The sequence below is a fragment of the Pseudorasbora parva genome, chromosome 19, assembly GCF_024679245.1.
Source record: "Pseudorasbora parva isolate DD20220531a chromosome 19, ASM2467924v1, whole genome shotgun sequence".
NCBI lineage: Eukaryota > Metazoa > Chordata > Actinopteri > Cypriniformes > Gobionidae > Pseudorasbora > Pseudorasbora parva.
In genome coordinates this window covers 15,667,141-15,682,937 of record NC_090190.1, presented here as the reverse complement: position 1 = coordinate 15,682,937, position 15,797 = coordinate 15,667,141, and the positions used below count along the sequence as shown (strand labels likewise).

Sequence of the window (15,797 nt, the reverse complement as noted above, 5' to 3'; positions counted from 1 at the left end):
TGTAAACAAAGGACAAAGTGGTTTGCCTCCGCTTATCTGCTAGCCGACATTAGAGTTGATATAGTGTTTACGGCAGTATTTGTAAGACTGTTCACGCCCCTTAGGAAATTATGGTATAATAGATATGTGATCAATTACTGTTTTTTATTTTCATAGTTCCATCAAATATCAGTGTTGGGTAAGTTACTCTAAAAAAGTAATTAATTACTAGTTACTAATTACATCTTCAATAGTGTAATTAGATTACTGTACAAATTTCTCTCTCCAAAAAGTATTTAATTACTTATTACTAATTAATTTTTAATTACTTTCTAAATCCTATATCAACCTCGAGTTAAGCAATTCAAGGTTAGACATGAAACGGCTCTTTTAATTCATTTAAATGAATAATATAAAACTACATAAATTACTGACCAAAGTATTACAAATATGAGATGGCTACATAAAAACATGCATTTTAAAGTTAATCACTTACTTAAATTTTTCAAGGGAAAAGTAATTAAATTGCAGTAACTAATAACTTAGTAAATAATTACACCCAACACTGTCAAATATCATGATTAAATAGGGTATAACATAGTATCGAAAATGTATAATAAAAAACAATCCTAAGAGAGACAATCTTTTTATATGACAAACAGATTTTATGTAGGCTTTTATTCAAATTAACATTCAATCCAGTCATGCTGTGGTAAATGGAAAATGGAAGCTCAAGCATGTTCGCTTCATGTGCGAGAACCAATGGAGTCTTTTTGACAAAACTACTCAATTCATAAAGATTAGATTTTCTTTATGAACTTTTTGATGTGTCAAAAGGGTAGTTGCGCAACTGTCAACGGAAGGACAGAAATCTCTCAGATTTCATCAAAACAATCTTGAATTTTCATTTGTGTCCCGAAGATGAAGTCTTATGGGTTTGGAACGACATGAGGGTGAGTAATTAATGATTGAATTTAGAGTGCTCTGTCGCTTGCATGTGATTAATGCGTCTTTCTTATCGAGTGAACTTTTGTTCTTGTTTTCAGCTCTGTTATCGCACAACTCCACCACCACCACTCCATCCATCTTTAATCTCTCAGGACAGTTCAGCAGCAAAACAATCTTTAGACAGATTTGCTGTGAAAAAACAAGATAAGCATTCAAAGAGGAGGAGACAGAACTTCCTGCCCAAAACTGAAACAAGAAGGCATGACTAATGGAGAAACAACGATAAAGCAAAGTTTTGTGCTTTGTGACATTTTCTGGCCCCATTAGCTAGTCTGTGTAAAACAGACTGCTGTTTCCAAGATAAGAGCCTCAGTTCTTCAAAATAACACCCACAGTTAAACCATAGAAGAGTGATGATAGCTGTGTCACCACACACAGGCACCATGTAAATGAAGGATTTAGTTCCTGCACATTAGGCAGTAAATGTTACTTTAGTGGATGACTAACGATAAGTGAGGTCGATCAAATGAGATTTGTTGTGTTTTTGTGCCAATGCTTTGAAGGGGTCATGAACTGAGAAATAACATTTTCCTTGAGACTTTGACATATAAGAGGTCATTATACTCTAAGAATATCCTGTTTCAAAATTGAAAACCCCAAAACAGGTTTTGTTGTTAACAAGCCCACATAACGACTCAATGGAATGAGCCTATCTACTATCTACTACACTGTAAAACCACTTCAGGTTCGATTGAAAATGTTCTAGTGACCAATCGCATCTAAATTGTCTGAATTAAATAATTCACAGAAATTCAGTTTGCCCAACATAAAAATGTAGATGTGATCAGTCACTAGAAAATGTTCATTTGGAGACATTTTTTTACAGTGTATAGATTCCGCCTCTGCAGAATATCAATGCCTTCTTCCTCATTGCAATTTTGGCCCTGCCCACTGGCGTGTTAGTGAGATGATGAGGACAGAAGAGCAATACAGGATGGACTACAAATAACATTAGGTTAAGTGGAATGAATGTGGTTATTTATTTTCAACAATGTGAATGTCTCAGTTAAGCATTATTTATTTGTATTCAGTACATTTCGCTGTGAATACTTTGGTAAATCATTTGCAATTTTGGTAGCCTAGAAATCTAGACGCACCCTAGCGGCAGCAAATTTAATTTGCCCGCAAGTGTGGTCTAGCAACTCTCAATTCCTATCTGAGCTGTAGTCCTCAGAATCTGGACGGCCCAATCACATCGTGTAGGTAGGCTATAGAGTCGGCGGGCGGGGCTATAATGACGACGGCCGAGTTGCGTTTGCGTGCTTCTAGTAACACAGAAACTGGCGAACGGCGGCGGTCTTTCAAATCAGCTCTGCCCGCGCCTCCGGAAGACTTGGAGTTAAGCTTTCCTCTGAGAAAAGAACAAAGAGCTGCACTGAAGTCATTCTTAAAAAGGGAAGATGTGTTCGGAGTTTAGCCGACCGGATACGGCGAATGTTTAATCAGTCAGCGAGCTCCCCTTCACCGTCGTTGCTCCGGTTGGTGTAAGTTGCCGCTATCCTATCGCGTGCAGAGGGAGTTTGAAAGACAACCGTTTATCCCGCCCCTCGGACTGAGCCCTGTCTATGGTGAGTTTCCAGACCAAACATCTTGATGTGGGTCTGGCTTGTCAGGCTACAATTTTGGCGCAGGCTTTGCAAATTGATTTTTAGGATATGGACTTGACAGTAATGCAACAACATGCAAGTAACCGTGATAATCCTAATGCCTGATCTGACCAGTGATTTCTGATATGTAAAAATTAATGTACAATAAAGGTGTGTTTATCAGTGATTGTGTTCTGTATTTTTGCCAACACTCCTTTAATAATCAATGAATCTCTTATTTATATTGTGTTTTTATTGTGTTATGCTGAAAGCATTTCGTTAGTGTGCAGAAATCGAGTTGCACTGATGAGATCACTGCATTCATGCGCTCAATATGTCTGTGATTGGCTACAATGCTTATCACTGCAACCTTTCATGCAGCAATCTAAATATTATGCCATAGATCTAAATAATAATGCTATGAATTAACACTTTTTCACGATTAGTTAACCCTGAGAGCTGTAATAGTAAAAACGTGCTAAACGTTTTCGAGAGAGTTACACATGTAATACTTAGCTATTTCATATGCAAAGATGTCAGCCAATCACAGCAGTGGGTGTTTACACTGAAGTCTCACAGCAGACACACCCGTTCAAATCAGAGGGCTAAATCTAGGGTAGGAAAAATGCCTTTTATTTCTTAACTATGATCACTTTTTATGTAAAATTCTTACTAACATTATAAGTGCACCACAGGAAACATGACAAAAACAATGCAGTTCATGCTCCCTTTAAAGGGTTAGTTCACCCAAAAATGAAAATGATTTCATGAATTACTCACCCTCATGTCATTGGACACCCGTAACACCTTCGTTCATCTTCAGAACACAAATTAAGATATTTTTGTTGAAAGCTGATGGCTGAGAACGGCTTCAGATAGGCCTCCACTGGCATTCAGTATATTTCCACTGTCCCACTCACAGGACCCATGAAAGGCACTAAAGACGTCGTAACAAAGTCCATCTCACTACAGTGGCTGTACAATTTTACCAAGCGTCGATAATAGTTTTTGTGCACAAAAATAATCAAAATAATGACTTTATCCGCCAAGTTATTGTCTTCCGTGTAGGTCTCTGACGTGAACTCCTGCGATAGCAGCACTCCTCCTCTTCCGGCTCATGTATTCGAACGGTGGAGCTGCGTCATATTCTCAAGTTCACGTCAATAACTTGGTGGATAAAGTCATTATTTTGATTTTTGTGCGCACAAAAACTATTCTCGTCGCTTCGTAAAATTATTGTACAGCCACTGTAGTGAGATGGACTTTGTAACGACGTCTTTAGTGCCTTTTATGGGTCTTGTGAGTGGGACAGTGGAAATATACTGAATGCCAATGGAGGCCTTTCTGAAGCCTTTCTCAGCCATCAGCTTTCAACAAAAATATCTTAATTTGTGTTCCGAAGATGAACGAAGGTCTTACGGGTGTCCAACGACATGCGGGTGAGTAATTAATGAAATAATTTCCATTTTAGGGTGAATTAGCCCTTTAATTAGTATGCAAGCTTTTGATTCCTATTCTCCAAAAAAGGTGCTATCAGTCCCCTTAAAAATAGGTGATTATGTGATCAAGTGAATTATTGTGAAATATTACAATTTACAGTACATTATATTTTAATATATTTTAAAATGTAATTTATTCCTGTCATGTTAGAACTGAATTGTCAGCATCATTACTCCAGTCTTCAGTGTCGCATGATCTTTCAGAAGACACTCCAATATTTTCCTCTCAAAAAACATTTCATACTATCAACAGTTAAAACCGCTGTATAGTGCTTAATATAATGTTGGAAAAGGTAATATAATTTATTTAAAACAAAAAGTTTTGTAACATTATATATATATATATATATATATATATATATATATATATAAAAAAAACTTTCATTTTTGATCAATTTAATACATCCTTGCTGAATATATTAGTATTATTTTCTCATCTAATCTAATCTATTGAGCAGTGATGAGAACATAGTTTAGAATCAATAGAAGTTTTAATTCCAGAACAGTTCAGTAGTCTTGTAACTAGTTAAATGAAATGGTCAGGTTCACCATATTTAATTATGCAATATTACTTTATTACTTCTAGGCAACGTAATAGGGTTCACAGTGCAGTCTAAATGCACTGACTGCAATAATCTACAAACCCATTACACATAAACACAGACAACTGAGCATCTGGTGAGAGAAAGAGAGTCAGTGAGAGAGAGAAAGAGTGAAACAGCAGGTGAAAATGAGGGTTGCAGAAGTGCAGCTCTCAGAAACAGCGAAGAGATTCACACAATCTGCCACAGAGAGAAAAAGAGACACACACAGACACACAGAGAGTGCTGCACTCCCCACACACAAGTAAAACACTCTCTCATAGACTGAAACCCCATTTCTGCAGCGTTACCACAACCACAACTGTGGGACGAGAGAGGAAGATGAATATCCTTCCAAAATAGGATCAAAACAAAAACATCTTAAAGGGACAGTACACCTAAAAATGAACTTTCAGTCATCGTTGTTTACTCACCATTATTTCATTACAACCTTTAGAAAGAAGAAATTCTGTTTTTTTTTTTTTTTTTTTTGCTGGTCTCCATGCAATTAGAATTGATGGAAACTGAAGCTATCAAGCTTCAAAATGACAGAAAAGTATCATACAAGTGGTTTTTATGACTAATAGTCCAAGTCAACTGAAGTCATATGACAGCTTTATGTGAGGAACAGATTGCAAATGTTCCCCACTGATCGGTTTACAGTCTGTAAATTGAATTTGTGAACCGTGTTATTCCAATTCATGAATTAATAATTCAGACAATTTTGTGAACGGATCAAATGATACACTAAAAAGAGCAATTGGTTCAGAAATTGAACATCTTGACTTCACAAATGCTGACTTTTATGGTAAGTTACGGAAAGCTATGGCATGACTACAAAAGTCAAGGAAAACTTTTTATCATGTCTTTTTTAAAGCTTGAAAGCCTGAATGACCAGAACATTTTTCAAAATCTCTCCTTATGTGTTTCACGGAAGAATGAAAACTGGTTCAGAATAACATGAGGGCAAGTAAATGATGACAGAATTTAAATTTCTGGATGAACTGAAGAGTGGCTCTAACCCATATGTCTAGACAGACACCAGATAAAATGCAATGGTAAATGCAAATAACCTCATAATTGTGCACAGTTAACAAAGCAAAATAAACTGGCTTATCGACTTTTAAGAGAAAAGAAAAAGTGCTTGCCATGTTTATTTGTTGTTGTTGAAAATAAAGGAAAAGTGTCCTATCAACCTTTACATTATATTTAATTTAGATGCCAACATTGAGGGGCTGTACGGCATATCCTCATCCTGTAAACCACAGAACTATGTGTGAGGTTAAAGAATTTAGCATTTCGACTCCACAAAAATTCAGTTTTGGATTCAATTGTTAGGTCACAACTTGATGTCCAATGAAAAGTCCAGAACCAGTTGAGAACCATTGACTTAAGACACAAGGAGAACTTTGTTCCAATTCAAGACAGAAAAGTAGAAAATAAGTAGTATGTGGATAAAGAACAGACTTACCAGTCCAGAGGCAAAAAACACGGCGAGCAGAGCCAGACAGGCTCCCATGACGATGATCAACAGGAACACGATGAGAGGATGCTGCTGGCTCATACGGTAGTAGGACTCGTACACCCAGTCCGGAGACTTCAGCCCCCCGGATGACACCATGTCCTCCGGACCCTCTAGCAGGTAAACTGTCTGTTGGAACATGGGGTCCGGCTGGACCCCGGCGCTCACCCCCGAGCCTTCATCTTCGTCCTCTTCCTCCTGCTGCTGCCGTTCTGGCTCGTCCTCTTCTGAAAGCGTACTCAGCTGCGGCGGGTGGGACAGATGTGTCCCGCGCCAGGGCAGGAGAGAGAGCGCTGCCGCACGCAGCATTCTCCAGCCAACATGATGAACTGAGCAGCAGAGAGCGACTGAGATACACACGAGAGAGCGTGTGAGAGGAGGAGGAGAGAGAGAGCAATACAGAGAGAGAGAAAGAGAGAGAGAACGTTGTTTGACAGAGAGGCAGAGCACAAGCTCTCAGAAGTGACTTCGTGGAGTGTGTTGGAGAGAGGAAGAGAAAGTCTTCAAAAGAATGTGGAGGGAAGCGAAGAGGAAAAGGGAGGAGAGAGGAAAGGGAGTGTGCTTGACGGAGATCTAGCAGGCACAGTAATGTCTGCTATGCAGCGTGTGGCAGGTTCAGTGATATGAGTTTATCTGTGTTGACTGATTAGACACCCAGGGGAAAACAAAATGCTCAGATGTTATTCTGATTTTATGTAATTTGATATGAAGTGGCTATAGCTCCTATTGCTCAGCCCTTGGAACATTTTGATGAACATTTTTTTTTAACTTCATATACTGATATCTCTGACTTCTCATCTGATTTCAGATGTTTTGGGATCTTGGCAAATCCGAGTACCATCTGTGAAAGATCAATGCTTTTTTTTCACAGAAGTTGAAGCTTAAACAAAGGCAGCAAGCAGCCTGGGCAATAGTCTCCATTTACACTTTAATCTCATTGCAGTCTATGAGAAACAATGGAGGTATTAAAGAGATCACTTTTTTTTTTCCTATGGGGAGAGATTTACAATTAGAACAATAAAAACAATAATGAATGAAAAAACAGGGAGAGGAAATAGGAAACGCATTAAAAGCTTTCCTTATAGCTACTGTCACCAAGAACGAGCGGATCCAAGAATTTTTTTGGTCCTGGAATTACATTCCTATAAAGGGTTAGCTTTACAGTTAAGCTGTCCTTGCTCAACCTGCCACACAACCTATCATTTCCTTCTGATTTCAGGAGTAGCTAATGGCTAGGGATAAGGTATAGGGGTAAGGACAGGTCTATTGTTCTGGGACCAGCAGAAGATCCAGGAACACATCGTCGTGGTTAAAATCCCTGTCACCAGCTGATTCTCTATTACCTGCGAGTCTCTCAGAAGACTATCTTTAAGCACTAAGTAATCATGCTGAAGGTCTTTTGAAGCTGCGGGAGGTGACTGTGATTACACTCTTGAGAGGTAATTAGACAATAAATTGTCTGCTTCAGTTGAGTCAGCGGCCATGCCGGTCAAGAGCTCTGTGAAGAGAGAACCTCCCAGTCCTTCATGCCCTCTTTAAGTCAATGCTGCACTTGCTAAAGAAAGAACGTTCAAATAACATGAACATGATTGAAACGTCACAAACAAAATATCCATTGTAGCTGCCCACCAACACTGTTACAAGAGACACTTGAGGTGAGAGTGCACTTGTGGCAATCAATGATTAGGCATTCAACTGGAGACAGCTGAAGTGAATAATTCAGAATTAATACAGGACTATACCCCCCCCCCCCAACCTGTAAAATATAAGGGTAAAAGATCAATATGAGAGAACTCAGATTTGTTCTTGTAGGCCTGAAGCACTGAACTGTAGAAATGTCAATGTGCCGTCACCCGTCACCAATCCAGGAGAACTTAGATGTCAGAAGCCAATAAACCTACAGGAATGAAATCTACAGCCTGATCTGCCGGCGATTTGATTTCACCCAGCAACTCAGTCTAGAAACCTGTACATTAATTTCTACTGCTTCTTTTACACTTTTGCGGAAACCTATCACAGACTGGCTTAAGCTTGGAACATACTCTGCAAGAACAAAGGAATTTGTTTGTTATCTCGAGGGGGCAAGAACAAGAACAAAGTTCGTTCTGGCCAGTACATTCCATACTTCACGAGAAAGGCAGGTGCCTTTCATCTGCGTTTCTCTGCATTAACCACGCCTGCATTAACCACACTTTAAATGTCTGACCAATCACACAATAGTTCTCGGAGACCCGCAAGAAAAAAGTTCTGCTCAGGCGATGTGTTGAGAACAAGCTGCGAGAACTCCCAAACCAGGACTGCAAGAACAAAATGACGTCATTTTGTTCTCGCAGCCCTGGGAGAAAGAACTTTTTTCTCTGTTCTTGCGGAGTATGTTGCAGCCTTTATCCACCTGGCAAGCTATTGGCAGGTTTAACACGATAACGGATAGAGAAAGGATGGGTCGCTCGTTGATCACGCCTCTTGTGGTCTGATTGGTTGAAGGATTATCCAGTTACATACAGAGTTATTCAAATAATGCCAGTTGGTCACACCTCTTGTGCAGTAGAAAATACAAAGCAGACTCCCCAAATCAATGTCCAATTTACATTAACAAGACAAGGTAAATCTCAAAAAGACTTAAATCATGTCATCCATGTTACAACACTCCACTGTTTTTTTGTGTTTTTGAAAGAAGTTAATATTGTGAAATATTATTACAAATCAAAATAACTGTTTCCTTGAATATATTTTAAAATGTAATTAAACATTACTCAATTCTTTAGAGTCACGTGATCCATTCAATATTTCCGCTTCAAGAAATAGTTTTTATTAACAGAAAACAGTTGTACTGCTTAACATTTTTGTGGATCTTTTTTAAGATTATTCAATGAACAGAAAGTTCCAAAGCATTTATAAGATTTACTCTTTTCAAATTTTATTTACTTTTGTAAAATTATAAATGCCTTTTCTGTAACCTTTGATATATCCTTGCTGAATAAAAGTACAAATTTCTTCAATAAAAATAAAACAAATAAATAAACCCCCCAAACCTTTGAACAGTGTCTTTTACATACTCATCCTTACTTCAGTGACACAATGAACAGTCTTATTTGCTTGCATTGTTCTCCAAAACATCTGTTTTTTGTTGTCATCCAAATCGCCGTGGATCAAGGACCTGAGGCACTTGAAATACCGTGGTTGATAAGTTATGTCTGCGGCTGCTTCAGCACCTTGGAACGCATATAGAGTCTGAGGGTTTTTGTTCATATTAAACATGCCAAGCATTGCACAGTTCAAAATGAGCACAAAAGACCCTCGTTAGACAGCCCCCATTAAAGCGGTTCTGGTCTAATGGCAGTGCAGACTGTAGCACTCTGGTGAATTTTGACTCCACTGAGTCTGTCCATTGAAATGGTCTGATGATCTCATTAGATGTGCACATCTGAAGAGCTCCACAGCCACATAAACGCAAGTATACACATCCTTGCTGAATTTAATGAACAAAGTCAACCAGTGCCACCTGAAGCATGACTTTTGGCAATGCGAGCCTCATCTCAGTCAAGTGCTTGAGCCATCATCAATAATCCCTAGGCCCCGGTAATGGAGGTGACATCTCTCCACTGCTTGAAGCTCGTTTTTGCCATGTTGTGTGGCATTATCATCAATAGATTTTTGATTGAAGAGCTTACAAGTCAAGTCGTTGACCTACTGAGCATTGACAGGTCTATATCCCAACTATCTTTGGGTAGAACATACAACTCAAAGATATAATGTACATTTTGTGCCTTTTAATTAATGCACACTACCACGAAATAAGTTTACAATTTAAAATAACTGTTTTAATGGTTTATTATTAAAATTTTACATTTTTTATTATTAATGCTGAAAAAAGTTCTGAAAAAATGTTTTTGTGTGGAAACTAATACTTCTTTGATTCATAGAACTATTAATGTCTTCACTGTGATTTTTAATTAGTTTAATGCTTGCTTTGATGAATAAAAGTTTTAATTACTTTCTTTCTTTAAAAAACAAAAAAACATGAAATAAATCAAAATCTCTTACTGAACCTTTTGAATGGTAGTGTTTCATATGTAAGCTTTCATACATACTAGCATAGCTCCAAATGTTGAGAAATACACTTTTTGCTATGTACATATTTAAAATGTATAGACCAAAAGTACTGATGACATCATCCCACACTACACCAATTTTAATCCAATCCAATGCAGTCTAAAATGAGAAAGCTACTGTAACAAATCAACAAGTTGCAAATCAGCTCATATGTGACGTAAATAAAAACTCAACTACTTTACAAAAACTTGCTTCCCAAACTTCCTCTTTTAACAGGAATTACATCAACAACACAGTAAAGAAAACTGCACTTGCCAAATGATTTCAGTAAGTACAAAAAAGAGAAAAAAATAACTCATGATGTTCCAAACCTGGCTGACTTACTTTCTTCTATGGAACAAAAATCACAGATTTTGCCCATACAAAGAGAGAATTTTTTTTAAATAATCGATACCACTTGTACAAATCCAGCCTGCTGCACTCGTGTTGAGAATTAAAAAAACAGGTTGCACCCTGGTGGTTGGCCCCAGTATAGCTCATAACTCCTACCCCTCCATGTATTCTAATGGACCGAGACAAACTAAACAATCAAATGACACTTCAAATCATTTTTAATTTCAAGTGTTCTTTTTTTAAATAAGTTTTGTTTTAGTTAGCTATAAAAATAGGGCGATGCAGTGTGAGGTTAAGATAGAGGTGGCAAAGGCCAAACAGAAAGCTTATGAGGACATGTATGCAAGGTTAGATAGTAAGGAAGGTGAGAGGGATGTGTGAGGGATAGAGTTGGAAAGGATGTACAAAAGGTAAAAGTGATTAAAGATAGAGATGGAAATGTTTTGAGAGCTGACAGGCGGGTGGGGGACAGATGGAAGGAGTACTTTGAGGAACTGATGAATGAGGAAAATGAGAGAAGAGTTGTAGAGGCAAATGTTGTTGAGCAGGAAGTAGAAAGGATTAGCAAGGGTGAAGGTTTGAAGAGGATGAAAAGAGGGGAGGTATGGAAGTGTCTAGGAGAGATGGCAGTAGAGTTTTTAACTAGGTTGTTCAACAAGGTCTTAGAGAGTAAGAGGATGTCTGAGGAATGGAGGAGAAGTGTTTTAGTGCCGATTTTTAAGAACAAGGGAGATGTGCAGAGTTGTGGAAACTTTAAGCTGTATTAAGCTGATGAGCCATAAAATAAAGTTGTGGGAAAGAGTAGTGGAAGCAAGGCTAAGAGGAGAAGTGGACATTTGTGAGCAGCAGTATGGTTTCATTCCAAGAAATAGCCCTACAGATGCATTATTTGCTTTGAGAATTTTGATGGAGAAGTACAGAGCTGCATTGTGTCTTTGTAGATTTAGAGAAAGCATATGACAGAGTGCCAAGAGAGGAGCTGTGGTATTGTATGAGGAGGTCTGGAGTGGCAGAGAAGTATGTTAGAGTGGTCCAGGATATGTATGAGAGCAGTAGAACAGTGGTATGGTGTGCCGTAGGTGAGACAGAGGACTTCACAGTGAAGGTGGGACTGCATCAAGGATTGGCTCTGAGCCCCTTCTTGTTTGCGGTGGTGATGGACAGGCTGACATATGAGGTCAGACAAGATACTCCGTGGACTATGATGTTTGCGGATGACATTGTGATCTGTAGTGAGATCAGGGAGCAGGTGGAGGAAAGTCTATAGGTGGAGGTTCGCTCTGGATAGAAGAGGAATGAAGGTTAGTCACAGCAAGACAGAATACATGTGTGCGAATGAGAGGGAACCAAGTGTAACAGTGAGGTTACAAGGAGAAGAGGTAAAGAAGGTGCAGGATTTTAAGTACCTAGGGTCAACAGACCAGAGCAATGGGGAGTGTGGAAAAGAGTTGTGTGATGAAAGAGTACCAGAAAGAAGGAAAGAAAAGGTGTACAGGACAGTAGTGAGACCAGCTGAATATGTTGAGGTTCTCTTTGGGAGTGACAAGGATGGATAGGATCAGGAATGAGTACATCAGAGGGACAGCACATGTGAGATGTTTTGGAGACAAAGTTAGAGATGCCAGGTTGAGATGGTTTGGACATGTTCAGAGGAGGGAGAGTGAATATATCAGTAAAAGGATGCTGAGGTTAGAGCTGCCATGCAGGCAGGAGGTTGAGAGGAAGACCAAAGAGGAGGTTTATGGATGTAATGAAAGAGGACATGAAGGTAGTCAGTCTGAGAGAAGAGGATGCAGGGGATAGGACTGGATGAAGGGAAATGATTCGCTGTGGCGAACCCCTGAAGGGAACAGCCGAAAGGAAGGTCTGATGCTTTTGAGAGCTTCTCTGAGATTGAGAGCTTCTCTTTGTGAAGTTGTGCTTAGCAGACTTTTTCAGGATTTTCAGGAGATTGGAGCTTTAAGTTTAAATTTCTACATTTCCATAAGTGTTTATTTCACACCAACATAATGAATTGTTCTGCATCTGCGCGAGTGTGGGTGGGCTTTTGATATTGTGGCTCTACACTGCAAAAAAAGGCTTTTCTTACTTAGTATTTTTGTCTTGTTTCTAGTCCAAACATCTAAAAAAAATTAGTATTTACTAGACAAGCAAAACTAATTGTCTTGTTTTGAGAAAAAAAATAATTAAAACAAGATTATTTTGCTTACCCCACTGGCAGATTATTTTGCTTATTTTAAGCAAAAACTCTCTTAATTTTGAGTTATTTTTTCCCATAACAAGACAATAATTTTTTACTTGTGTAGCAAATGTGTCTTAATGTAAGTGTCTACAAACAATACAAAAATACTAAGTAAGAAACCATTTTTTTGCAGTGTACTTCCTGCTCTCTACTGCACAGATTCTGGTCCCGAGGTCACATACTGGGCAGATTTGGGACAGAACATGTCAGTGCCATATTCAGATTTTGGCGGCTTCACTTTTCTTCATTGGAAGGTAGTGAAGATGCATTGTCCATATTTTTTACGGTTTATGATATAAAGTCTTCTGAAGTATTTCAATAGGGTCCCCTACACTGAAATTGACTTGAAAACTACTGTAAATTTGAGCCAGTGTGAAATCAATTGTTTAGTATGATGTGTTAACCAAATAAGTGCACCATTTAAAAGACTGTCTAAAAAGAACAGTTCAATCACTGATCTGTTTCAGAAGTTTGAGTCACTGACTTCTGAATAAATCAGTGAATAATGACTTAAAGAAAAAAAAATATATTACCTCACTCAGTTCTATTTTTCAGAAGACTTGGAATTTAGCACAGGTAATATGGATTACTTTTATGGTACTCTTTTTCTTTCTTTCTTTTTTTTTTTTTAAATAATACATTCTTCAAAAAATGTTCCTTGTCTTTCAACATTCAAAATATCAACATACAGGTTTAGGAGGACATGAAAGTGAGTAAATGATGACAGAATGTTACATTTTGAGTAAACTATTTCTTGAAAGTGGCAGCAGAGGCCTTTAATCACTTAGGGAGTCATAGCACCATCTCTGGTGGGTTTGAAAGTCTAACTTCTCGTGTTCTTTAATACTTCATTCCCTGCTTGAGTCTTCCATCCCAGTAATAATCTGTCTGAAGAGCCTCTTATCTGCAAGGACAGACTGCAGGCAGCTCAAGATGCTCAAACCAGAATCTGCCTGTAATCTCACATACCAAATCATCACTGGTCATTACTAGTCACCGCACGAAGCATCCTCTCGATATGGACAGAAAGCCCTCATGAAAGCCAAAAGGTCAATGAAGTCAGACAATCTTTCAGGATCCATACAAATGTCAATTACAGGTTAAGAGGCCCATTCCATAGCTATCTAAAAAGCCCAAACCAATGTTAAACTGAACAGTGTAGAAACTGAAAAGGGCTGGAAACAATCTGACCATTTGACATTTAGGAAAGTAAAAGAGGTAGGTGTCCCCAAACTTCTCAACACAGAGCCAAAAATAGATCTTAAACAGGCCAACAAGACAACATGGGGAGGGAGAATTCAGAGTTAATGGGTAGCTGGAATTTTAACTGCGGACCATTTTGTCTGGATAATTTGTTTGTTATACACACCTTGGGTTATCTGAACATCTCCCAGTGCGTTTATTTCTTTCCTTCCTGTAACTGTGAAGTGATGCATAACATTTGCTGGGTGGGGATGACAGAATGGGAGCAGGGAACAAGAAACGACTCCCAGTATGTGATAATATATTAGCCTTCTAGTATATGTGCATATTTTGTTGTATGCAAATATTAGATGTTCAATATCAGACTTCCATTATAGCACCGCTTTCTTAAGTCAGTAACATCACGGGTTGTTTCTCATGGGTGTGTACACTATAATGCTATTGCCCATTACAGCTCTACATGCACTGATGCACCAACTAATCTAAAATTTGACCAACCTTAAACTTTTGTACGTTGCTTTAAAATAGGCCTGTATGCACGGACGAGCACATCTGCTTCAGAATTCAGCTAATAGAAGCAAATTGCATTCCCTGGGTCATTCACTAACCCCTAATGCCATTAAGTTTGCTCCACTTGATGTTTCCTCCTGATTTCACATCATGTTTTGATGTAACATGTTTCTTGCAATTAGGTAATTTGATGCAATTTAACATGGGTCATGCACTTGTGTTTATGCTTTGAAATGAACTACAAGCTAAAATATGAAAAAGTTCCAGGCTGCGCGATTACAATGGTCACTAATTTGACTACATTCATTTCAAATCTAGCTGCCATTGGTAAGAGTCTGCAAAACTTGTGTGATTTTAACAAACATCGGCATACAAGGTGGAGTAAAGTGCCAGTATTTCTTGCATGAGACATACCCAGTGTAGTGTCAGTTCTGGCAGGTCATGTCAGTAAAACTCGCATCCGCTGACTGTCAGCTGATCAAGTCTACCTATAGAAATACGACACCTATCACAGCACACATAGCTCCTCAGTACTATCAGCTCCATCACGTTTCTCCAGAGCTTATTTGCCCTCCTCCATCCTCAGCTCCTCCTCTTGTCCAGTCAGGATTTGATTTTCTAATACCCCTTGAATCAGATTAAATTCCTGAATTATTTTGTACATTTAATATGAACATTAATGATATGTGCAATACATAATGTTGGTTCTGTTCTGTTTACCGGGGTTTATTGCTGCCTAGAACAGAACCATACCAGCAATCCAAACTATATACTAATAGTCAATCATCTTTGACGTTAGTGGTCCTGACTGAAAACCAAAAATTATGAGCAGGGGTGCTTCTCAATATCTCTCCTCGTTTCCTCGCTCCGCCGTCCTCCATCCTACGACCCGGAAACCGATGGAGCTCAGCCATCTTGTAGATCTCAATTCTCTAATTGCACCGCGAGGAGGCTTCCTGAGGAGTCATGACCAAGGATACACTGGTGTATCCTTTGCGGAAGTGTTTTATCGACTAAACGTGACGCATGCATTAATTCTCCTCCCCCTTCACATCGTGCCACAATTTATTCATCATTATTATTATGTTTACATGTACAAGACACATTTTTGTCAAATAACAACAACTGACAGTTGCAGAATTATATCAAAGCACAAGAAAATGAACTAAACAAATAGAGAAACAAATAAAAATGAATACTATACAACGAATAAAAAGCAGT

At 38.5% G+C, this 15,797-nt stretch overlaps 1 protein-coding gene across 2 annotated transcripts in view; it reads right to left on the bottom strand.

The window, feature by feature from the left end:
- Nucleotides 1-6,655, bottom strand: part of adcy2b (adenylate cyclase 2b (brain)) — a 93,645-nt gene extending 86,990 nt beyond the window's left edge. For both annotated transcript variants that reach the window (XR_010899233.1, XM_067425549.1), the window contains exon 1: nucleotides 6,125-6,655. Coding sequence is in view for 1 of the 2 variants with exons in the window: in XM_067425549.1 (XP_067281650.1) it covers nucleotides 6,125-6,484 (360 nt within the window). In the remaining variant the exon portion in view is untranslated. The remainder of the gene's footprint in view (nucleotides 1-6,124) is intronic.
- Nucleotides 6,656-15,797: the final 9,142 nt, after the last annotated feature.